Source organism: Rhea americana, unplaced genomic scaffold, assembly GCF_003343005.1.
Source record: "Rhea americana isolate MKP2758 unplaced genomic scaffold, rheAme1 scaffold_68, whole genome shotgun sequence".
NCBI lineage: Eukaryota > Metazoa > Chordata > Aves > Rheiformes > Rheidae > Rhea > Rhea americana.
Genome location: NW_028186845.1, coordinates 4,227,400 through 4,253,169, shown reverse-complemented (window position 1 = coordinate 4,253,169; position 25,770 = coordinate 4,227,400). Strand labels below are relative to the sequence as shown.

Here is a 25,770-nt window from a genome sequence, read left to right as displayed (position 1 = left end):
CGATGACGCCGGCGCAGGCAGCACCTCCGAGGGGGTCCCCGAGCCTGGCGTCCCCGATGACGCCGGTGCAGGCAGCACCTCCGAGGGGGTCCCCGAGCGCCCCGGCGGGCGCTTCGCCCAGCGCAGGCCCCGCTGCTGCCCGCCAGAGACGAAGCGCCGGCCGGTCCCCGGGGCTCCGCCAGCCGTTCCTGCGGGTGAAATGCTTCCGACATCTTTTTTGTCCAAGGAACGTCCCCCTTCCCCGCGGATATGCAGCCCCCGGCAGGTGTTTTCTTTGCTGGTGAGGAGGCACCGCCGAGGGCGCGCGGCCCCGAGGAGCCGCCATGTCGCGGCGCCGCCTTCCCGCGCCCTCCCTCTGCCCCGGGGCAGCGCCGCCGCGGAGGGGCTGCGGACGCCGGCGGGGCGGGGCGGGCGGGCGCCCCTGAGGCGAGGCGGAGCGGCGCGGCCCGCCGCGCTCACCCGATCACGTAGGCGAGGATGGCGAGCTGCACCAGGCGGTTGACGAGCCCCACTTTGCGGCTCCGGATCAGCACGATGCGCGGGGTGTCGTACTCGAAGAGGAAGCTGTGGAAAGCGCCGCAGGACACCATGGCGGCGGCGGGAAGGAGGGAGGGAGGGAGGAAGGAGCGAGCGCCGCCGCCGCCTCCCGCCCCGCCGGCCTCCCGCCTCCCGCCGCCACAGCGCGCCGAGCCGCCCTCGGGCCCTGCGCGGCGGCGAGGCTGGATGTGCCGGGAACGGGGTTAGAGGAAGGAGCTGGGCTCTTGCAGTCACTCCAGACGTGACCTGCTGTAGGTGCAGCTTATGGGGAGGTTTTTTTACTTCTCGAACCTCGTGAGGTTCATCAAGATTTAATAAGAAAAACATGGGGATCCCTTTCTCTTTACCTGCTGGTTCTGCCTCCGCGCTTTCCGCCAGAATCACGGCAATTAGAGCCTTTCCTTTCCGTAAAGGAAACGGGTTATTCTCCTGCTGCCGTATTCCAGCTGCAGAGCTTCCTCCGTGCCTTTGGAGACTCGCCACGCGGTTGGGAGAAGTCGCAGGCACCAGGACAGAACCTTTTGCAAGATGCTTGTGAGATGCTGAAGTGAAAAAGTAACAAAAACAGCATGAAGAAAAACAATTCCCAAGCTCCTAGCATATACAAAAATGATTTGGGAAACAAACCTTTTCTGGTATTCCTCACACATCATTGATAGGAAAAAAAAAAAAAAAAAAAAAAAAAAAAAAAAAAAAAAAAAAAAAAAAAAAGATGAGATTGATTTCTGATTTTTTTTTTCTCAGAAACCTTTGAAAGGAGGTTTCCTAGCCAGCGTCCTTGTAAATACGAACACCTGTTTTTCAGAAGGCTGGAGCCTGGGAGCACGCTGTGATCGTGGTATTAGCCACCTGCTTCCCCCATACAGCACGGCCAGAGCCAGCGGTCGAGAGAGGGGGAAGAGAAGGAAGGGCTGTGTTCAGGGAAGGCGAAAAGGACAGAACAGACGCGCAGGGGTCGGATGGTCGCGAAAGGATGCCAAATAGTTTTGAGCAGCCTGATAGTTTGAGAAGCCCATGCAACCTAAAAGACAGGGATTTTCATTATGCTAGGGAAAATAGTAACAAATATCCACCGAAAAGGCAACTAGCAGGTAGCATCTGTTGTGCTACTCATCTCTCCTGACACTTACTCCAGCCAAAGCACAGTGGGTTCAGCAGTAGGTTGGGAAGACAGCAGAATCTGAACCAGTTGGCAATCATAGCACAGCTCCAGAGCTGCTCCTGTTCCTGATGGAATCTTTGTGGGATTTACTCTACAGAAATAATTGGTGATTGCCTGCAGATACTGTTTTGCAGACAGGATCTTGCACTGCCTGTGCTCCATACTGACCAGACAGTAATCAGCTGTTACCTGGAAGTCTGCTGCAGTTAGCTCTACACTGAGTGCAAGCTAGTACATCTCACAAAGAAGCTAGACAGATGACTTCAGGAAGGGGCTATCCTAACCCCGAGACAGAACTTTCAGTCGGCTCAGGAAAAGTGCAGAGCATCTACCTGCAAAAGATAGCAGAAGCGTACCTAAGACTGTTACCTTCCCACTCCCAATGAGCAAGTCCTTTATTTGTCTTCTGACAGGATTCATCTACACCATAAAAGCAGAAAGTACCACCTAATTCATGCACCTTCCACCTGACGCTGAACTTCCCAACGTAGTGGTTATGAGGGTTATGATGATGTTTTTGTAGGTAGAGCATTAGGAAGAGATTAAGGGAACTAACAAAGTGTCTGTGGGGATTTAAGACGTTGCAAAACCATTGAAGAGACTTTGGCTCAGCTACAGATTTGTAGAATGCTCTGTTTATTAAAAAAAACAGTCAAAATGAACATAAGAAAAAGGAGATGGTAAGGAACATATATATAAAACAATAAGACAGGAGATTAAAATCACAGTCTTATGTGAATATCCACTGTTATTCTTTCCAAAAGGAAAGTCGGTGCATGTGTCAGAACAGGAAAGCATTAACGTCAGCTGTAATCTTTTACCACTCTAGATACATGAAATGCTACAGTGAGAATGTTAGTGCAATTAATGCATATTACAACTGAAGATATAAATATAGCTGGCATAACCTGCCAGCAATATATCTTTAAAAATATGTGGGCAACTGAAATGGCAAACTGCTGGGTTAGCTCAGAAAGAATAAAGCCTAGTTGAAAGAAGTGCAGAATGTACACCTTACAGTCTTTCTCACCTTGTCTGTATCAAAACAGAACATGTCAAAGTGTAACAAAAGGAAAGAACTGGAAAAGTACTGAAGCACAGTTTAATCTTGCCTGAATTTGCTGCCCCTTGGCTGTGCTCTGGCCTCATGCCCTCAAGGGTCAAAGGTTTAGGAGGTGAGGCCTGTTTGAAGCTAAAAGCAAACATGAGGTCAAATAACAATTTCAATGAGTATGAATGAAGTGTCTGGAAATATTACAGAAAGATGATAAAGATACTTTTCATTGTAATTCCTGATTTAAGCTGTAAGGAGTAATACAAACAGAACAGCTAGGCTTTGCAGAAAATGCTTTTCTGTGACATTGAAATTATCCAAGATGAGCCTGTTTAATCTGGACACAGTATGAGGCCCTCAAGAGTGAGTTATGAAAATTTATGCACAGTGGCCCCTTCTAGAGTCTCCCCTATCCAAGGCTCCAAAACTCTTTCAACAGCAGAGTGAGAGAAAAGCTCAGGCCCATGTTTTCAAGTGATGTCTCTTTTGGACTTCCTTCCATCAGGGGTCATGCTTTGAAATGACTCTTTGCTCCATCTTACTTTCAGAGTATAGGTCATCTCCAGACTCAGTTGGGATTCTGGTACACACCAGTGCAAAGGCAGGATGCCTGGAACTTCCCACTAAAATATACCTACAAGAATTAACCCCAGAGGCTACATTTCCAAACCATGGTCTAGATTCCCTGTGGGATGACTCAGAGAGGGAAGCAAAGGCAGAAGCAGCACTTTAACTCAAAGTAATGGTTTCCTCAGCTAAGCCGTAGGCTATACTGCCTCTGCAATGACAGCGTATACAGAATTCAGCCATACAGCAGATTTTGGGAAGTTTTCTTTTGTTTTTGTTTCATCTATTTTGTTTTGTTTTAAGGCCTATAAGAAAAAACAAAGGTTAAATGTCCAGGGTAAGTCACAGCGTGAGCTCGAGTTGTACTACAGCATCCTCATATTGTCTTAAAACCAGTATAGTTGCCACCTGCTTTGGGATAGGTAGCTCTAATCTTCCACCTGCAGCAGCTTGGGATGACAACTCTGTCTTCCAGATCAAAAGAGCCAAAGCGCCAGTTAATATACTGCTTGAAAGCACAGTGACGCAGCTTGTCATTGACGTTCCTATCGTTAAAGTCCAGAAAGGGCTCTTTGTAGAGAAGGACATCTTTCAGGTTGTCTCTGGACAGCACCAGTTGCTCAAATAAAGGCGAGGTTGTGATGCATTGCCCATCTTTCTTCCGGCAGCAGAGTTGCTCATGGTGCTTCTCTGTTAGCTGGCACTTCCCACAGCAGCACCACACTGGGCAGTCTGAGGAAAAGGCTCTTTGCCTTTGCTGTGGAAGAGGATACATCTCTTCAGGTTCTTCTGAATCAGAGTCCTTGCTGGAATTATTGGTGCAGCAGTTGACATCATCAGAGAATTTCTTAGGGTAGCTCTGCAACAATTCCCAACATAAATTAGAGAGAAGACAGCATTTACTGCTTTACCCATGTGTAGAGAGAATTTACCACAGTGATCCTTGCCATTGGGCTTTTCATTTGACACACCACAATAGGCATAATGACGACAGATCAGCAGATCTGGAGGAGGATACTCTTTCTGTATTGCCAACACCCACTCCAGCGAAGCCAAATTAACACTTCACAAGTTGTTTCAACACCAACGCACTCCCACTAGCATATATACACCATGGAAAGCAGCAGTTTAAAGCAGACTCTAGAAAACACATCCTCTGGTCACAGGACTTACTAACTGGAGGCTAGCAACAGGACTTTAGTTTTAGCCCCTCAAAATCTAGTTGGAATTTTCAGAAAAAAAATCCTAGTCATTTGGGAATGACATTTCTCAGTTCTCCCTTCTGAAGAGGGAATTCCAAAGGTATGTGCCTGTCTTTACCTCAATAATTTCATCTTTAGCTGCAAGCTGCAAGCTTGTTTTCAGATGTTTCTTTATCAAGATAACATGCGGCTCATCAACATAGGACACGTATACCACCTGTGCAGCAAAAGAAATGAGCATCATCAACTGGAGCAGTTACGTAGAGAACTGGGGACAAATATAGCATAGATTTGACTTTAGGGCCTAAGTTCTGCAGTCTGTGCTCAGATAACAATCCCATGCTGCTGCATGTTGCAAGTGCAGATATTTCCAGTATCTGGGACAGTAAGGACACAGGGAGCAGAGGGGACAGTCAGAGGGAACAGGAAGAGAAGGTATAGAACTATCTGCAGGAGTGAGACTGTCCAGGGTCTTTAGGCACTCTCCTCTTCACCCTTCTTTAAAAATGCACATCTAAAACTTTAAGGGGCAGTAAATTCAGTCAAGGGAAGTAGCCATTAGCATTTTGAAAAAAAGAAGCAACTGAAGTTGGCAAGGAGGTGGCTTTGGGCAATGCCCTCCCCGACAGAGGAGGTTTTGCCATGCCAAAGATCTTTGTGTAGAGCCCACTCCCCCTGTGCAGCACGTGCAGTGTATAGCTCCATGGGAGCTTCCTGTAGGTTCTCTGGATGTTGGTATGAAAAGAAGGTGGCAGTTCCCTTTGCCAGTTCCTTGCTTCACTGCATCATGCAATCCCTCTCACAAAACTCCCTGATCTCCCAAACCTATAACCACAGAACAGATGCAGGGTGCTGGAGAACAAGAGAGTGAAGCAGGAACGAACCACCCAGCATTCATGAACAGTCTGGTCTGCTGCGTTTTTGTATCTACAGAGCAGCAATTTGCATTCCTTACCTGCTTTGGATTCAGTACAGTCTCATACTTCCTTCTGAAGTGATATTCCTTGACAGGTGATTTGCAGCAGCTGCAGCAACTATATAAACTAATATATAAATCGATGACAAATGCAGCCTGCATATGAAAGAAAAAAAAGTGATGATTCCATTTTCTTAATGAGATCATTTGACAGGAAGTGGCTCCATAAACATGAAATAAAATAAAATAAAATAAAATAAAATAAAATAAAATAAAATAAAATAAAATAAAATAAAATAAAATAAAATAAAATAAATCTCTCACCAAGCCAAAATAGGAGATCATGGACCCAATGTATGTCACAAGTTCAATGATGTCAAATTTTCCAGCCTTAAACAAAGCAGAAGGGAGTAACCGGAAAGCAATATCTTGGGCCATTCACTCAACTTAATGGCATTTCTCTTTTAGTCCCTTTACAGTGATTCATCCAATCAATCCCAAAATTTCATAGACTATCTCAGACACTTAGCAGGGGAGAACAAACAAATTGAGAGAGGAACAGTGGGGACACACAGGGTTTATGAAGGTCAAGACGTGTGTTAGTGTCTCAGTCTCAACAACAGTTCAGCCTCACTCACAGCCTTGCCATTTCACCCTCAGCTTTGCTCTCCTATGCTTCTAATTTCAGTGTAGACCTAGTGACACAACATGACTTCCACTCCAGAATGATGGACAGGAGACAGAAAAGAGGAATATAGTGGGAGTGGGGCTAAATAAATAGCAAGTTTTCTTCTCCTCCCTGAGGAAAAGGAATTGTATTAACCGTGCCAAAGACAAGGATGTCAAACCGTATTCCATAGACTTTGATAAGGGTTCGCTGTTCCTCCCCATCGTGCAGCTTGTAGTACCTTGCAAATCTGTAAAAGAACAAATGTAGATCTGTGCAGCTTATCTGGGGAATATAATGCCACAATGCTGGAGGAAACAAAAGAGCAGGGTAACTTCTGCCTTCTTCCTCCAAGGCTGCCCTTTCAGCCTTCTGAAATGAAGGTGCCAAGGTCAGCCTGATGAACAATATTTTGCCCAGCACTTGACCTGGCAACCTAAATAAATCAATACACGTATATAGATGGTAACAACTTAAAAATCCAGCCAATGTCCAATGAGTGTTTTAATGACTTAACTCAAATTTGAACATGAAGCTGCACAAAGACGTTCAGCTACAGATAAAGCAGAAGGAAAACCCTACTTAGGATATGTGAGGAGCTGACAATGAGAAGAGTGTCCATACTCTGAGGATTTTAATACCGTATTATCTGAGACCAATTCTGAGCTCCTGGTGACACTTTAGCAGGGTGCATATCAGTCATTTCCTACACTTTGAGCAGTGAAGAGTAGCAAGGATCATGGGGGCCTTTACTGAGTTCCAAATACATGATCCTGCTGAATTCTCAAATACATAGCTCATATCAACATATCAGTCAGTCAACAGAGTCACAGAGCATGGAACAAATAGATCTTTTCAAATCTGACACTGAAAAACTAGCAGTACAGGCAAGATTAAACTGAAAGACTTACTAAAATTCGTATTCTGAAAACCCATATGCCTTCTGCTTCAGATGTGCTGTCAGGACTTAAAGTGCTATATTGTTCTTAACTAGTTTACTTGAGTAATCTCTAAATCATGTTCTCTTTCATTTAGATAAGTTAGTCCAACTGAAATTTACTTAGCAGAAGGGACAGAAGGTCAGTTCCAAGGGCAGTGGGTACTCAGAGATCACTCTGTCATTACTAATGAAAATTTGTTTTAGGGCTGGATGTCTGTTCAAGTACCAAGAGTAGAATGTGTTTAATATGATATCTGGCCTAAATGCCAACAGCTCAGTTCAGTGTTTCCAGTTAGCTCATTCAGAGGATAGAGATTTCTAAGGAAAAATATTTTTTCCTCCTTTCCTCTTTGGGTTCAGCCCCTCCTGCTCTGCTTTGCCATCTTGATGCTAATAAACTAGCCCAGAGGAAGTTTTTACTTGATTCCACTCTCTCCTGCACATTTCTTCCTCCAAAGTCCTGCCAATCTGGCAGACTTTTAGAGTGCTTTTAATCAGTGTTCCCCAGATTGTGTGATCATTTACTTCCCATTCACTGAGATCTGATTTGCATTCTCTGAAGGCAGTGAGTCACTCAGAATAACACCGTGTAATGTATTCTGCTTTCTTCTTGCTTGCACAGACACCAAAAGTCCTCTTATCTTGTGCTGGAGCGTTCCACAGTATGCGGCCATGGCATATTTTGCCATCTAGCTCTTAGCCTCTGAAGCCTGCAGCTCTATTAGGTTTTATTTTAAGGCATTTCTAACATTTTCAAAATCAGAGGTTTTCTATAGCCTCTGAGGGAGAGGTTATTTCAAATTTGCTCTTGATGGCACAGAAGCTTTCTCTTCTTTAACAGCTTTGTGCTTAGAGCTGACCTGTTAAGAGCTTTCTTGATGGTTTACTGGGGCTTTGCTCCCTTGCATCTCAGGGAAGTCTTTTCATTTAGGAGGATAAAGCCTGTTTTTATTTAAATCTATCACAAAATCCCCTTTGGAATTCAGCTGAAATCCATAGGGCTCCAGGTAGGCAGAGCTGCAACCTACCAAAGGAGTTTTCCTGACTTGCAGCTGGACTGCATGGGAATCAGCGTTCTATACATGCCCCATTTCTTACACTCTTCTCCAAATTTTTCTTCTTTTGCTACTTATCTCTGTTAGCTTTAGGAGACTGGGCTGGATGGACTTCTGCTCTGATACTAATTTGCATTCTTATGACATGTCACACATGACAAAAAAGCTTTCTTGAAATATATTCATTGTAGTATCAGTTCTAGCTCTCCTCCCCTTATTCATGTGTATAGTTCTACTGAAATCAGCGCTTCTGTTTATACAAGTTTGCACACACCAACTCAACAATGTGGCAGAGGTCACGCATGCTTTTCTTTTTTAAAGAGTATTATAACCAAACTATTAATGAATCTTCAATTTTCACAGTGTTCACTTTTTAACTTGGTACACAGACCACCTCCACTGCTTTTTTGGGGAACAAGGGAGGATGACTTCTCTTTGCCAATAAAATCACTCGATTAAAACACTAACCGACCTCAAGACTACTGCATTGTCTTCCTCCAAAAGCCTTCTTATAAATCCCCTTTGCCTACAAAAGTCTAGTCAACAGCAAGGTTGCTGGCCTTAGTGTCTCAGTATTGTCTCACTTTTTCCTTGTGATCTCCCCATCACCTGTCTGTGGTTGTCAGCTCTCAGCAGGGAACACTCTTTCTTTGAACAGCTCCAGCAGAGTGCAGCTTTGGAGTACAATGGCAGCTCCTAGACATTTACAGCACTCCTGCTAGTACCACAAATTTGTGCAAATCCACAACATAATACTAATCATGGCACGAGTCAAAAAAAGAGTAAGTATTACACAAGAGTTTCGACCTAGATCTGAAGGACAACTTTAGTTTTAAATATGCTGATATGCATTTGATAAACTGTGTAACTATATTAAAACTGGAGTCAAATCAAGATTTTATGTCAAAACCTCTTGAAAATCTACTATATGCACACAGAACCAAAATCTGTATTTTGCTTTTGAATAAATCTTGATTTAGTGAAATGTAGAGCTTCCCAGATGGAATAAAAACACGTTGTTAATATATTTGTGTTAATTGTCTTGGGAAACTCCCAAATTTAGGTAATTTCAAGCTTCTATTGCCATATGGTGGAATCTGCTGAAACTATTCTCTGTGTTACCTCCCAAAATACTTTTGTGAAATTTTTAGGCCTTTCAATACAGAAATAAAATATCCTACAATACAAGTAAGTTCATTTAGAAAATGATCATGATAATACATTTATACAACTGCAGGTTAAGCACATGACTACCAGAGTGCAGAAGAAGAATCAAATGTCTGTTGTTCCAGGTCCTAATTTCCCACACATTATCACTTCTCTACTTCAGCTCAGATAACATGGTACTTGTTTCATACAACATTTTTTACCTGAAGTTGAAACCAGGATATTTGCATGTTGTTTTGTCAGTAAGGCTTCGAAAACCATACTTCGGACTGCAGTGGTAAAACCATTTGTCCAAGTTACAGTCCCAGTTAATCTCAATGCCAATGATTCCCCCCTGGAAATAGAAACAGAAAGTAAGGTTAGGGCCTAGCGCTGCGATTGTTGCTTTTGCAGATTGCTGTTAAAGTTAGTAGACATTTGAGGGAGGCCAAGGGCAGGGACACATCTTGGGATACACATTAACATGTAAGCTACATTTGCCCACCAAGCAGTCTTCTATGAAAGGGACTTAATTACTGCACAGGTGAGCTAGAAGGAAGAACTCATTCAAGCCCTTCCTGTTTTCTATTTTTCTTTGTCTTCATAGTACAAGTGTAGATGTAGCTCTCTTCTACTTTAAACTAAATATACACTCAAACCAAAATGCCAAGTGTAAACCTACATTTTGTAGGCTTCCTATCCAAATCTTTCATCTTGAATGCCCTTGTGAATCAATAAATCTAGCTCAGTTTATAACTCTGGGCAGGACACTTTGTTTCTTCTTCTATTCTACCCTTCAATTAATATAAACTTTCTTCAGATATGGATGGATACGGTGTTAAGGGCATTTGGCTCAATGACATAAAGAACAGAGTGAAAATGTAATGGCAAAAATCAGAGGGTTTTGACCCTGAATATAAGCTGTCATTTGTGCCAGACTGACTTTTGGATGACTCTTTCCACCTGCAACAGAATTAGGATGTGCTTTAACAGAGTCAAAAGCTGAGCGAAAGTACATGAGTGACAGTCTTGTATAGTACCTGTTTAAGTGCTACAGAAATACAAACTAAATATTATCAGTTCAGTCAATATAGGTCCCATCCTGTGAGAAACTGAGCACATTTAATTCTTGGAAGTTGAGGTTATTTTGCATCTCATATGATCGGTTTCTAAACCTAGAATAATTCCATTATATGGCAGTCAGTGAAACATACAAAAAGACACATAAGAAAACGTTTTAACAGTGAGCATAAAGCAAATGTAGTATCACAGACCTCAACTGCCACCTCAGAAAAATTCTCATTTGCTGCCTGAAGAATATCTCCCAGACGGAAAATTGGACAGAGCGGAGAAGTTATCTTGTTGAATGTGCAGGAAGTATTGAAATTCGGTGGAATATTTTGTCTGCGAAGAACAAACACAGTTGCTTATACTTAAAAACGAAAGCTGAAACTCTTTACTGAACAGCAGCTATCAATACAGCCAAGGGACTTCACTCTTGTTAACCTATGTTAAATATGCTCAGGTTGTAAAAATATAAGCTTTTGTTTTTGTAGCTACCAGATCTATACTTCTCAAACAGGGATCTAAGAATCAGATAAATTCTTTGCTCTTTGGATGGATGTTATTACCAGCGAAATTTTACCTATGTAAAACAAATACTTCCACATTACAACCCGAACTACACATCCCATGCTGTGTTTCAGCGATTTTACTGCAACACACACCAGTGTATCTGAATGAACAATTCTGTTGTCCAGTGCATTAAAAGAAATAGAGCTATGCTAGGAAGCTGTGTTCCCAAGCTCTCCCTACTTTTCTTGGTTCCCGAAGGATTAATAGGGCAACTTCTACCATAGAAACTTGGTATTTGTCACTTGGGTAGATAAAGCCCTGAATACATAGTCTTTTTGAGTAAAGCAGGTGCCACTTTATACAATCCTTTTTCAGAACATAACCACTTGTTCTTCAGAAAACATGGAGGAATGTTGGCACTTACTTGGTGTAATTAAATTTTGGGAAGTGAATATTGTTCTTTATTAGTACTGTGAAGTCTTCAGAACTCTTTAGAACAGCGGGCCTAAAAGAAACATACCACACATAATTAAATCAATTAACTTCTTTTACTTAAATACATCAATTAATATTATGCTACTTCACAATTACCTGGAAAACTGTTAGTAGGAGGAATATGTTGCTAAGAATAACAGACTGAAAAGCAAGGAGTTAGATGGCTCAAAGGATCAAGAAAAGTATACACAGTTTTCTTTGTTTTAGTTATAAATTGTTCTCTCTCTCTTTCACACTTGTTTGTGTGGGCTGATCCTACCTCGAATTCCTATACACTTCTGAAATATGATTTCAGGAGCTTTCTCATGTAAATTTTGCTACAAAACAGTAGTAAGAAAATTCACTATTTGACAGATGATGATTTATGCATGACTAATAGGCAGTTTCACTGCTTGTTCCCATAAAACCATTTATGCTAGAGCTGAACAGCCACATTCCTGTTCCTAAAGGAGGTCTCTAGAAGTCAGGAGTCAACCACATCACCAAAGTTGGTCGATCCTTCCTATCACATACAGTTTCAGGACTTCTCCTGCAGATCCTGAGAAGACAGTGGTTTGTGTCACTAATATGCAAGCCCAATGCAAGCACCATGGAAAGCAGGCAGCAAGTCCTACCCTTCTTCAGAAAAGTGATTTCTCTGAAGTTAATGCAGCCAGATAGAAGGAAGTTTCCCAGAAGTTGCCAGCTAGATAATGTCAGCCTAAACCATGTGAGACAATCTCTGCTATGCCCCAGTAAAAGATTTCTAGTATTGGTTGTCTAGCACTGGGGTTATGCCGAACTGGATTACTGGCAAAGATATTACAGCTCTCCTATTCAGTTTTAAATATTCCTGGCCCGTTTTTAAATTTCCCTGAAGATAGCCATTCCAAGGGGGTAAACCCAAGTCTTTGAAATAGTCATTCATATAAAGGACAGTGCTTTTAAGCATGGAATATTTTCCCCATCGTATCATTGTATTTTGAACAGTATCTCTGCATCAGAGACCTGTGAAGACAAGAAACACATTAGTTGGGTGACACAGTGTCCATGAGGGACTTTTCAGAGTGTCTCCTAAACAAGGTCAATGAACAGGAGTTGTGGATGCTACTTGGACATCAGAGCTTCTGACGAGTTTCACTGTGTAACAGTCAAGATAAGAATAATGTATGTTAACTGTTAAAGAACTAAAAATAGATGAACCCATAATGTGAAACCGTCTACAATTCAGCCATTGGGAGGCATCTGGAAACTGATCCAAAGCTCTTTTGAAAAAGTGTTTGTAAACATCTGTCCTTCAGCTAGCTAATCTGAGAACACTGCCCTGCTTCCGACAGAACTGAACAATCAAAAATGGAAGATTCTTCTTGCCAACATGCGATTGTTGCATTGTTCAGCTCCAGCCATCACTAACAGGAAGGAAAAGGACGCTTCCTGCATAGTTCATGAAACTTATCTTTTACATGAATTTTCACCATAAAGACAATCATGGGTGTAACCAAAAACCAACATTGCTGCCCTAGTACCTCAAATGGATGGCAAAGTTCCCAGGCTCTGACCTTGGATTTATGTATCACTCTGGTAAACACTCAGTTTTGCCACTTAGTAATTCTCAAATTTTTCCTTGCCTGTGGAACTTGTGAAGAATCTTTATACATCATTTGCCAGTTTGGATCGAACCTGTCCTCCATGATTTTTGGTCCTTGCTAATGACCAGCTACTACTTTAGAGGAAGTTTAGCAAACACAACAAAATGTGTCAACTGTGCAACGTAACTAAGAGCAAAATCCTTTCTATAACACACACAGCAATAAGCTTGCATAGCATGATATTTAAAAATGATTGGCAGTCACTGAGATGTTATCAAAACAAAACCTAAGATTTCGTTTGCTCAGAAAGTTCATGTGTATTTTCCCAGGATGCTGTAAGAACAACTACGGCCTTCTTGTTATTGGACAAAGCCTATTTTTGGATCACAACTCTGCCCAGAAGAAGGGAATGGAAATTCCTTTAATGAACTGAAAAAAATCAGCAGAAGGAGTAACTGCAGGAGGCAGGATGCATAGTGGGCTCTGGAGGGGACCTGGGAGGGGAAAAATTGCTCAACCTCTATCAAAAACTTTGAATTGGGGAAAAGAAGGGATTTATACACAGAATCATGCCTGTGTCTTTTATAAACAATGAGTTAATAAAAGCAGTGATTGTCCTGGTGTCTTATGCGTGTTGCTCAAAAGCTGTTAGAGGCTTGGGATTGAGAGAAGCTGAAACTTATGAGTCCTTGCTTCTCTTGCAGAGTAATATCCATCACAATTTCAGTTGAAATCAAAACTTTTTTTTATAAAAGTTTTTCATCATTTGGCTGGTACAGAGAAGAACTGGCAGATTTACATCTTAGGACACTGTGTAGTGTTAGAGGAAACATTGCCACAGCACCTCTCCACCTGCGTCCTCCTCTAGGTTACAGTAGCATTGTTCCCTGCAGTCTTTTTCCTAGAGTTTTCTTTAGTTCGGTATTACATACTGCCAATACTGAGGTTTTCATTATCTATCTAGAGAGGCTCAAGAGGCTGTTCTTCAATCTAGAGTGGACCTCTCCCCGCCCAGTACCACCCTGCAGTACAATGTGCAGACAACAAATCTAGCACTACTGTTCTGGAGATGGAAGCAGCCTTGCTGTGATAAATGAACCCGCGCAGAGTTTCTACATCACAGAGCTCTGAACCTTGTAAAAGAGAAGCCAGAGTTAGCAAATTTTTTATTTCTGCATTTTCCTTGACGTCTGCGTTAATGACCCAAATGCCTCTAGTGAATTAAAGATGAGTTTGTGACATCTAAAACTGTTTATATGGCAGCTGGCTGATGATACAAACTGGAAGCTATGACTTCACTGCAGAATCATACAACAGGACAGATCATTACAAGTAAGCTACAGTTTCTTAAATATAATGAGTGTTAACAGTATGGCTAGGAGGGAAATAGTGGTTTTACATACATGAGAACTGCATGTAACAAGACGAAGGCTGATTATCCCAAAATTTCACAACTTTGACAAAGTAAACCCTTGTTTTCACGTAAAAAAATGCAAATACCTCTTTTACTTACACAGGGGCAGTTTTCTCAGATTCCACAGGGCACCATGCCATGACCTCACAGGTTTTAGTAGTTGCATTGTAATTCACACATCTTCCTGTTCGAATTCCTGTAGAGAAGAGAAACAAACTCTTATTGAGCAGAGACAGGAGTTTTGAGCCATTTAAAGACATTTTCAAAATGTTATTGAATCCCTTCTCAAATATACGGCAGAAAGGTTGTCAGTTTAGATTACTGCAGCTTTCTATAAGAGGAAGCTGCAGAAGAGTTACCCAAACCACACTCCTGCCACACCTTTCAACCATTTGTTTGTTTAACAGTGCATGTTATTGTTTGGGCTGAGGGTGAAGTAATTTCCCTCACAGTTTTACACGGAGTTATCGCAACTGAGTCTTGAGATAAATCAAGAAAATCACAGTTTCACTCCAAGTTTAATTCAACTAGAATTAAACACGGATATAAAGTTGGGGGAAAACCTTAATTCTTCCTTCACTTCTGGAAGTCAGCATTTTCTGTGAACACCCATTTTTTACCAGGGAAAGTGATAATCCAGCCAGCAGCCCAAATTCACTGAATCCTCGCACTAGAGAACTCACCTAGCCAAAGAAAACAGTATGATGTCCTTTAGACAACTTCTGTGGTCCTCAAGACGGGATTTAAGTCCTTTGACTTATTCTGAGGACTACTTAGTCATCTCAGTGGTGTTACAGACCCTTCAAATGGAACACTGGCTGAGCAGCCACTAAATTCAATGGGGGCAACTGTGAGATTGGGTCTCATTCATACCATAGCATATACCCGCCTTCACATTTTCTCTTCCTCTGCTTCCTCTCTATTTTACCTTTTAGTAAGGGTACACATGAGCTGACAAAAACTCTGTTTTGTGATTTTGAACTTAAATTCTCAGATATCTCTTAGGGCTCTACACCACTCTACTGTAAAGCCTCTTCTTGCACAGTCTGCGCTAGTCAACAATGCAATAGAAGACGGTACCCACAAATGGTATTTCAGTCTGAAAATGGCATTCATATACCATCATGCTTGTGGTCCACACTCCCTTTTCTGCAGGACATGTCTGAAGAGCAGAGAGCTTTGGTACTTGGATACTGAAAAAAAAACAATGTAAAAGAGAAATATAAATATCTTCCACTCCATAATTAAGTAAAAAGTCTTTCTCAGCTTCAGTGTAAAAATATCAAATAATAAGAAAAAATGGCAATGCAGAGCAAGTGTAACCCTTACTAATCAGTGGGCTTATGAGGAGATAAAGGCTGAGCTACATGCAAAAACAAAAAAGCCCTTCTCTTGCTTACAGTAACATTTTCCCTTATTATTTATGTCCTTTCCCATTTTCCATACTCTCCTCTATACTATGGAGCACAGTAAATCTAATATCAGACTATTTAATTCTTTGTTTTCTAAGACCCCCTCATACTTAGGCAGTAAAAGTTGGCTTGTTTTGGGGGACTACTCTGCAAGGTTTCACTTCTAGGCCAGCCAGATGAAAAAAGAGGAGAGCTGCAGCTGACTGTCAGGTTTGACCTACAGAAGGGAAGGAAAGGGACATACAGGCATAAGCAAGAGTAATATTAAAAGCACCATACTAGCAGAAAAACTGGTAGCAATTCTTTAACTCCATCATTCCTCCAGATTTTTATCAAGAGCGGCAGCAATGCCAGAGAAGCAGCACAGCAATCGCTGGCCTGAATGCCACCACTTCCTGAAAATGACGCAGGTAAATTTAGCTACAAGGTCTTTGGTGCGAGGTACAGTCACAACTGCCAACTGATTCCCTGAGAAACACAAAAGTGTAGAAAAGAAAAGGAACAATTAAACTATATCTTGTGTGTAGCTACTGAGAGAAAGAGGAGCAGTATTTGCCTGTGCAGGACTGCTTGAAGGACCATCCACTTTTTAGGGTCAACATTAATGTTTGCTGTAACTATTGGCAATTTGCATTGGAGACTGTCATCTCAAGTATAAATTACAAAACACATTTACCTCAGGGCACCTCCTCTGAAGCTGATTCTCTGTCATAATGACGTTGGTTGTCACAAAAAAGGAGTCTATTCCCTATATGGAGAAAAGAATACAAATCTGAATGAAAAAAATCACATATTTGATTCAGATCTCAGTCATTTCAGAATGTCACCTGGAAAGACAATGAGGCTGGTTATGCTCTACCTCCCATTGACAGACATTCAAATTCTACCAGGCTCAGACTGGGGAAGGCCAGGGGCATCATCAGGATAGGAATGAGCAGCCAGGGACAAAAAGACACCGATTTCCTTAACCCTTGGTTACAACCAAGAAAGACACATCACCTGATGCACTAGCATTAATAACACTAGTCTGTTAAATACAGCTATACTGGAGTGAATCTGTTCCTAGCTTTGTGATTACTAAAATACTAAATTGCATGCAAAAATTGTGTAACAAATAGCACTACAGAAATCTCACAAAGGGGGATTATTTTTTTTTCTTATATTAGAGGTAGAAGGGGAGACTGGGTTTCAAACATTGCTATCTCAAGTCTCCTTTAATGTTGCTGCTCATCTCAGCCCGTATAATTATCTCTTGCCCTGATACAGTAAAAACATTGAATGAGCGTATATAGAGACACATCAAAAAAGCAACTAGATGTATCAATGGAAGTAAAATATTGCACTGACATTAAGTTAAGACTTGCCTGCATCGGTATAGTGTATTCTGCTGTATCCCAGATCCTTTTATCTGTCTGCACTACTCCCTTCACTTTAGTGTGAACGGAGCTGATAATGCTGTCCTTCTCCTGATAGCGTTTGTCAACGATAAGTGTGTAACTGGCCAGAAAAAACAGAAACAACAAATAAAGCCGTAAGAATAAAATGTGTCAGTTTCTCACTGTAAGAGTGTATCTCTCTTAGACAGAGTGCACTGCAAGATAAAAGTCGGATGGACATTTTAAGATAACATGAGTGACTTTTGGTGCGACACAGATGCATATGCTGGACCAAAGTCCTTTCAGTTTCACTTCTGCAACTTTTAGCTTTGTCAGGAATGAACTGAAATATGCAAGAAGAAAATTTATATTTTTCTGTCCTAAATACTACAGACAAGATAAGGTGACATCCTGGGCCTTCAGAAATCATTTGTGAAACACTCACTGTCTGTAAAGGGGTTTGATATCACCCAAAAACGTTCACTCATGATGTGTTACTGTCTACCTAGACTTTGTCCTTTGCTGCCATAGTTGGTAGTGTCCTCTCTAAATCTGGAAAGAATAAATAATTTTTTTTTGAAAATATCTTAAAATACCTATTCTTATTTTCCAGTGACTACTTTTGTGCTTCATATTGATTATTTCAAAAATCTTGGCCCGGCTGCTTTCACCTTCATCATCTCTTCCTTTAAGTTGACAGGAAGTCATTAAGAATCATTTAGCATTTCTTGCTTTTGCAACATGAGATTAACAAATACCACACAATGAACAGATAAAACCATTGACAACTTTGAAAAACTAGTGTATGTTCAGAAGGCACTTTCCACATTATGTAGAAGTCATATAAAAGTTTGCCTAGAGAAATAAGCCTGACACATAGCCATGAACTAGCATCATTTCAGTTTAGCAACAGATCATTCTTGGAAGGGAAAATAGTATTTGAAGTACAGAAATACAAACCAATTGACCAAAGCTCCTTCAATTCCCTGCTACTGCCTGTTTTGTGTTTCAGCCTTTTCCTTCTGGCGAACAATGCTTTGGGATAACTGTGCTGTTGGAAACTGGCAGCAGGAATACAACTCTGAGCAGCAATAGGTGGGCACAGTACCTTAGTAAGGCAACTTGAATTTCCTGCAAGCTTGATTCTCAGTGAGACTGGGATCAGTTTGCTCAATGTCCTGGCTTGCTGCCCTCCCATGAGAATGAAACCAACTCTACAAACTTCAGTATTCCACTTACCCAACATATGCTCCAACAAATATATGAAAGATCCATTTCATACACCCGTATTTAAGACTCTGAAAGCGGATGACTTTTGAAGAGTCGTAGGTACGCAGACTACCACACAGACATTTCAGAGAGCCAAATGCAGCCATTGTCAGCGTTTCCTGTGAAATCTAGGATTTTGAAAACAGCAGCTGCTCTGTGCTGTCTTCTTCCACCCCTGCATCCTTCCCAGGCCACACCACTTAAAGGCATAGTCAAAAATTTCTATGAGTAGGATGCTACTAAGTGAGAAAGTCATAGGCCTTTGAAAGAAAGGCAGTTACTAGAATAAGGACTGTTATTAATCAAAAATACAAACTCAACATAACGAAAAGGGAAGAAGGATACCATATGCTTTTCTTACCTATGAAGAGAGGAAAAGGGACAAACTTTTGTTTTATCTTCATTAAGATCAGGAGAATTCTGCTATGAAACAGTCCAACTCATTTTTTCTGAGAGAAAAACAAGCTCTTTACAGCCACCCACATTTATCTGCAACAAAGAGTTTTCAAAAACAGAAGATTTTTTGAATTCCCTTTGACTGAATATCACAAGTGTACTTTAAATTTCTGAATCCAGACGTTTTTCACAAAGAAAAATCAAAATGTCAGATGCATTAATGCTGCCATTATGTTCCTCAACTACCCTAGCTTTTCATAGCCAAAAAGTTCTGGGCTGGAAAAACCCAAGAGATATTTTCCTGCTAAGTTCTCAAGCCCAACTTGTTGGTGTCTGCTGGGGAATTTGCTTTCACTGAATCAAACCAGACATCCCAGGCATTAATTGAAAGCTTGTGGTTTGCTGAGCAGCTCTTCTGAGGTAGTAAATATTTTCAAGCCCCCTGCTCGGACTCGAAGAAAGACAGAAGGCATTCTGTGTTGCACTGGATAAGACTTCACTCATTTACACTATGTTTAAAAGGGCTGAATCTACAGTGTGAATTCAACATATATATTTCAAAACACTTCAGCAGGAGCAGGATTAGTATTCACATATACATCAAAAGAGTCAGACTACAGGACCATTAGCTCAGGCCACTGATTGTCTCCAAGAATGGCCATAAATTAATGCCTAGAAAAGACTACGAGGATAAAGGAAGCACATATTCCCCCCCCCCCCCCCCCCCCAAAAAAAATCTTTCAGATTCAAAAATCTCCCAGCAACTCAAAGTCATCCTGAGTCAGAGAGGTTTTTTTACACATTCAGTAATCTTTAATAGATTACTCCTCCATGAATTTATCCAGTCTTCTCAGATAAAATTTCAGCACTGAAACATCCTGTAGCAAGGAGTTCCACAGCTAACTATATGCTGAAGCATGAAGAGTTACTTCCTTTGGTCTGTTCACAGAAAGAGCACCAAATTTCACCCTGAAGCCCCTGAGCTGATCACTGAGCATTGCTTCTCACTTTCTGTTGATGGCACTATCTCCTCTCAGTAGTACCGCTTCCAAACACCAGTGCTCAATCTTTCTGCTCCTTCAAAGTCCTCCTGATTGAAGGTCTGAAGATACAGAGAAAAAAGAAAGAAACTACAAATTTTCTGCCACAGGGGTTACTGTGTGGCCTTCATCACATCACTCCCCCTCCCAGTGCCTCTTACTCTCTCTCTAAAACAAGGTGACCATTTACAACCCACTTCCAAGGCATGCTGTGGGTGTATCACTAAGGCTTACAAAAAGAGCTGGGTGGCCTCAGCCTCCACAGAGGCCACCTTGCTGGCTCCCTTGTCCACATTTCAAAGGAGAAGCAAAGAGCTAGAGGTACATCAAGGCGGAGCAGACTGCTCAGACCTGCAATGGGAGAGAAGCAATACAGGAAAACCATGAGGCTCCTGGCCGAGTTGTTCAGGCTCCAGTAAAGCTCTTTTCCTCAACTCAAAAATAAATCCAGCATTAAAAAAAATATAACCTTTCAACTATCTGGCTCCCTAAAAGCTGAGCACTGTGCTGTGACTGCTGCCACTTAGGTTTCCAGGAGAGGGCAGTGCTATATTGATGCATGGACCAATATCTCACCAGGGGACAGTCTCCTTGGGCCTCTGTGCACAGCACTTCAACCTGGTTGCAGCAGCCTCCTCTTGCTCTGAACATTGCACCCGGTGAACAGGAATTCTCTGTAAGGATTCTCTGACAGTCTGAAGCACTGCTGGGGCAACTGCAGAGATGAGTCTAAAAAGACAGAAACCAATGTCACTCTGGCCTTCTCTGAGCTTGACTTTCCACTGCCCAATATTTTGCACCAGTGCAAAGACGGTGCAGTACACTCACAGAATGGATATATGCATGTGACACCCACTTTACATGGGTGCCAATGGCCATGCAAGGAGCAGGGTAACGGTAAAGCAAGTTTTCAAGACACATATGGCCCCAGAAGTTTTTACTTCACATTGCATGGGGCACCATCCTGTTGGATCTCAGAATGGTTTTGTGTCTTTTGCATCAGTTCGTAGGAATAAAAGGGAGTACAACCAGGTGATACAGTCACTACTCCTCTGAGCAGAGCCAGTACACGGCACATACTTTGGCTGCAGCCTCTTTCCTACTCAATAGTATCACACACTAGACAGAAGTGGACAATGTGCTGCAAGCCAACTATTTGCATCTGGCCAAGGGAGCTGGTGTGAGGCCACCATACAACCATGCAAACGCAGGAGATTTAGGTGGGCTATCAGGGTGGGAGATGTAAATCTCAGGCTCAGAGTTCATAAGACAAGAAACTGAGATCAGAATTCAACAGACTCAGATTAAAAGGATCAGGATCCTTTCTCTTGCAACAGAAGACCACATAAAGGCACAAAATAAACAAAGCTGACAAAACAAATATATATATTTTTAATTCTATACTGCTGTAAGTCACCTAGAATGGTACTTATGGGTACAGTCATGACAAAAAAATCAGAACAAGAAGGACTATTTATCTGCCAGTATCATCTTAAATGCTCTAGCACAGAGGAACAAGTCACCTTCTGATACAAACAAGCTTAAGTTTTCAGGATATCAGTGGTCATTCCTTATGTTGTTGCTAACTGCAGTCCCTATTGCTATGGTTGATAGTACTGACACTTCAGTAAATAAGAGGAAATAGCTGATACATAGTGACAGCTGAAAAAGCTGTGATTGGGAAGAACTAGAGGCAGACCTGGGATGCATTTAGGTGCCAGAATAGCCACAAAGAAATTGATTTTTAATATTACTTGGTCAGATAAATACACATAACCCATTACTCATAATGAAAAACAACAGGTCTCTGTCTGCATAAGAAACGCAGATAGAAGTATAATCTTCTCTTCCTAAATGCTCTAGTTTTCACATTAACGTCTTCCATCTGTTTGTGATCTGACCTCAGCAGCTAGGCCAGACACACTCATCTTCTTGCCCATAGATGTTCCCATATAAGGTGATCTCTCTTTGCCCATGGAGAATGATTTGAATTTGCTCAGGTTTCTTTCCACTCTGATTTGCTGGCCTCTATGGTCGAGCTCCCCTCACAGTTTTGCAAGGCAGTAATCCATGCAGCAGTAGCTATAAAGGGAGGAGGAAGTCAGGAGGGAGTAATGAAGCTGTGCCTGCAGATCTGAAGAGCTCTGGATAGTTTATTTGCAGACTCCATTCTCTTTTTCCTTTAGTTGCCTCTGGATGATGCTTTTTCAATAAACAGTTTGCATGAGCCTTTCTTAAGCAATTTAGAACATACCTCAAGTTTATCCCTGCCTTAAACTACAGAGCTGAACTGTCATAATAGCTCTCATGTCATTAGGAAACTTTGAAACACTATTGTCACTCCCCATGCCAGCTAATTTGGGAATTTGGAAAATGTCCCAGAATTATATAACGAATATATATATGAACACTGGTCCCCAATTCTGTAAGACCTGATCCAGATACCACATCAATCCAACTAAGACCACACAGGAAAGGTTGTGCCACAGGATCCTTCATGCTTTCATTGAATCGGGAAGTCCCATGGAGTTGGGCTCTGATGCGTGATTTCACTCCTGCCTTTAATCACCAGAGCTTTCCAACAGGCTTTTGACAGCAGCAAGCCAGAGCACAGCTAGCCCAGTTCTGATGACTTCTGGTCCCCAGGGTCTCCTTCCCCTCTCCGAGTCAGAATGATCAGACCGCCTGTGTTTCCACCAAGACAGAGTAAAATAATCTTTTCCTTTTTTTTTTTTCTTCTTATTATGCTGGCATTTCCTAGGTGTTCAAACACATTTTCTTTCCGTTATCTGTTGCCTCTGTAAAGTTAAGGAGAAAAAAAGAGGGAAAAGGTCCCTTGCTTTTTGGAAGGTGTGGGGACTGAAATAGTCTGATGTGAAGGAGAATCCTAGAGCACCATCCTCCCACTGTATCCAGCTCAGACCTCTCTCCATCCTCAGGGCTGTGAGCACAATCCCTTCTCTCCCTTGTACTGAGAAAATCGTGAGGAAAGGATGTTTATTTGTATTTATAGAAACACTATTTCCCCAGCTTCAGGGAAGTACTGCCCTGGACTCACATGGCTCCACCACTTTTAATTACCTATTAATGCAGTTTGCAGAGAGTAGAACTGGCCCCCAACACCTCCACAGGAAACACTGTTTTCATTTGCTCCCTCTGTATATTCTACATGCTCAAAATACTCATCAAGAGAAAAGAGTGCAATTGATACCAGGAAGGCATGTCAAGGGAAAGTAGATCTCTTCTGGGAACTTGTAGGTAAATATGATTCCTAAAGGTCAGTATACAGACTAAAAGCACAAAGGGAACATGATCTGCTTTTTAAAGTTCAAATCCAGGAGTCAGGAGACTTGGATTACGTTCCTGGCTCTACTACAGCCTCAACACACAATCACAAGCAACTGATCCATCCCCTCTGTGACTTAGTTTACCCAGTTAAAAATTAGGACAGCAACGCAGTACCACTTTTCAGGTTCCCTGTGAAGATCAGAAAATGACCGTTTTGTTTTTCATCCCTCAGAAGAAAGAAAGGAACTAATCTAAGATAGATGCAGTATTTAGAATTGCAAAGTATTACATTTATGATTGCTATTTACTGAGTCAAATTCTGCAGCGATTTACAACATGTGCATTTCAATTGGCTTCAATTTAATATGACTCACTGTGTATTTTAATCCATCATCTGTGGACTCACATGGGATTCTAAGACAATCCAAGAAGCTAACTGAAATGGCAGAGACTCCAAATTCCACCTATTTAAGGTTTAAACATGGGCTTTGAGTGATCTGCAACAGAACAAAACCCTGAAGACTGGAGAGACCAGTTTCATGAACAATTTTCACTTTGATACGTAGCCTATTTTTGACTGGTATTTTTTGAAGCTCCTGTCCTTGTTTCAGATTTAGCATAGCTAGCACTACATACTTATTGCTACTTTGAGTCACATTGACAATTGATGTGCAAGCCCAAGAATATAAATTTGCTTTTTTCCTCTAACAAAGCCTGGACAGAACACTGCCATGCCGACTTCATGTGGATCCCCTGTGCAGTTTTCCATTTCAAAGAACTGAAATAACCATTCACCAGGTTATGCGAACCATGCTTTTTTTTTTTCCTCTCCTTTTTTTAATTCTGTCAAAGACTGCCAGAAATCTTAACTGGGTAACCGCATCAATCTGTTTGTACATCTCCTACACATGTGACGATATCCTCCCCCTTGGGAAACCGTGAAACTAAGTATATACTTTAAATGGTGAATTTCAAACCTATTTCTGTTCTTCCTTGCATCAAGAGCAACCGTACTGCAGCAGAAATCCCACAGCGGAGGCGGCCTGTGCAGTGCTCCCCCCACCCCCGAGGCGGGCACAGCCGGGCTGCCCACACGCACGCCGCACGGACCCTGCCCTTCCTCTCAAGCCCCTCCACGCAGCCAACTACGCCGCCGCGCCGAGCCCCGCGGCGTCCCCCTGCGCGGACCCTCCCCACCCCCGCGCCCGCCGCAGCGGCACCACACCGGGCCGCCTACTCGGGGCCTTGGCACGAAGAAACCGCTGCTGCCGCCCGGCCGCCGTCGCCGACGTGGCGCAGGCGGGAAGGGGCGGCCGGGCAGGCCGGGGAAGCGACGGGGCGGCCTCCCTTCGGGCCGACCCCGCGCGGGGCGGGGAAGGGGCAGCGAGAGGGCGGAGACTCGCGCTCTGTGGGTCGAGGGCCGCGGCCGCACCCCTGTCCCCGTCCCTGCCCCGCTCCCCGCCGGGGCGGCCCCGTGTCTCCACAGCACGGCCCCGCCCCCTCCCTTCCCCGCTCTGCGCACGCGCAAACGCCCCCTCACGCCCGGCCGTTGCGGACCTGCCTCTAGACGAAGCGCGCGGAAGTGACGCCATCTGCCCGGCCTGGCAACCGTTACCCGGGTAACCAGGCGGCGCGGGGGGGAGGGGAGGCGCGGCCCGCGCGGGGTGGGGGGGCCGGCGGGGGCGGCCCCGTGTGTGTGGGGAGGCCGGGCCGGGCCGGGCCAGCAGCGCCGTCGTGTCCCCATCTCCGTACCCGCTGTCGCCGTGAGGGGCTGGGCCCTCCCTCGCAGGCTTTGGGGCGACCCCTGGGCTGAGGGGGCGGCCAGGGCCCCGCCGGGCCCGGGCGCCAGCTCGGGGCCTCTGTGAGGGTGGTGCCTGCCCGGCCGCTCGCTGCCGCCAGCCCCGCCGAGGCCTCTTGGCAGCTCTTCTGTCCCCTCTGCAGGGGGTTTTTCCAGGCCACGAGCATGAGTGACCAAATCAAGTTCATTGTTGAGAAGCTCAATCAGGAGCCCTTCAAGAAGAACTACAATTTAATCTCGTTTGACTCCTTAGAGTCGACGCAGCTGTTGCAGCTGCTCAGTGATGTGCTGGGGGAGATTGACCCAAAGGTAAGGAAGGAGATCAGCGGTGCTCAAACATGGGTGACTGAGAAAGTCTTCTTAAACGGGCTTGCCACAGGAATTGTACAGAATGCTTTTATTTAGAGCCGACTCTGTATATCTTGTGGCATGTTTGGTTTACCAAAATAGCTTGTATGAATCCTCACGGAAATAAATGTGCTTGGCAAGAATCCTCTCTGTCTATATATCTGCTTGTTTTCGAGAAACTAGCAAATGTTTCTTGGGCCAGGGATACTGGATCCTTGTTCCCCGGAGACTAAAGACTAAATTTTTCCTTGGGAATCATGATACAGATCCTAACTTTGTTCATACTGACGATGACTGCATTCTTAAGACAAAAGCCAGGCCATGTCTTGCTCACATATCAAGTGCAGGAATTGGTCAAGAGCTGAACTTCGTGATTCAGCTGTAACGGTGGATATTGACTCCCTCTTGCTTGAGGCTACCAAAGCCGTGTGTAAGATTGGAAGCTATAACTTATACACCTGGGTCTTAGATACATGCACCCTGTCATGCCAGGATTGGTGACTTCCGTACTAAAAGTAATCAGTTTGTCCATATGGATGTGGACC

The 25,770-nt window shown here is 43.1% G+C and overlaps 3 protein-coding genes across 4 annotated transcripts in view; 1 reads left to right on the top strand and 2 right to left on the bottom strand.

Moving 5' to 3' along the window:
* Window positions 1-676, bottom strand: part of P2RX4 (purinergic receptor P2X 4) — a 9,072-nt gene extending 8,396 nt beyond the window's left edge. The window contains exon 1 of one of the 2 annotated variants that reach the window (XM_085321088.1): window positions 460-676. In XM_085321088.1, the coding sequence (XP_085177214.1) occupies window positions 460-590 (131 nt within the window). In that variant the 5' untranslated portion in view covers window positions 591-676. The remainder of the gene's footprint in view (window positions 1-459) is intronic. The other variant, XM_085321089.1, reaches the window with a different exon arrangement.
* Window positions 677-2,312: 1,636 nt separating this feature from the next.
* P2RX7 (purinergic receptor P2X 7) lies at window positions 2,313-25,044 on the bottom strand. The gene is made up of 15 exons (XM_085321066.1): window positions 24,832-25,044; window positions 24,057-24,190; window positions 20,368-20,520; window positions 17,075-17,207; window positions 16,387-16,458; window positions 15,419-15,491; window positions 14,398-14,494; window positions 11,246-11,326; window positions 10,521-10,650; window positions 9,471-9,601; window positions 6,262-6,355; window positions 5,763-5,828; window positions 5,478-5,594; window positions 4,641-4,739; window positions 2,313-4,179 (listed from the first exon to the last, which is right to left on the bottom strand). Exons 1-15 carry the CDS (start codon window positions 25,042-25,044, stop codon window positions 3,697-3,699), a joined length of 2,076 nt encoding a protein of 691 aa, XP_085177192.1. The 3' UTR covers window positions 2,313-3,696.
* IFT81 (intraflagellar transport 81) overlaps window positions 24,592-25,770 on the top strand; it is a 42,877-nt gene continuing 41,698 nt past the window's right edge. Inside the window, exons 1-2 of the mRNA XM_085321076.1 lie at window positions 24,592-24,698; window positions 25,021-25,186. Of these exons, the coding sequence (XP_085177202.1) occupies window positions 25,043-25,186 (144 nt within the window). The 5' untranslated portion in view covers window positions 24,592-24,698; window positions 25,021-25,042. The remainder of the gene's footprint in view (window positions 24,699-25,020; window positions 25,187-25,770) is intronic.

Coding starts and splice junctions, on each gene's coding strand:
- P2RX7 (XM_085321066.1), bottom strand. CDS start 25,044: ATGCTCGTGGCCTGGAAAAACCCCCTGCAGAGGGGACAGAAGAGCTGC. Junction 14,495..15,418: donor TGTGGACCACAAGCATGATG/GTATATGAATGC, acceptor TCTTCTCTACAG/GAATTCGAACAGGAAGATGT. Junction 10,651..11,245: donor CCAAAATTTAATTACACCAA/GTAAGTGCCAAC, acceptor TGTTCTTCGCAG/ACAAAATATTCCACCGAATT.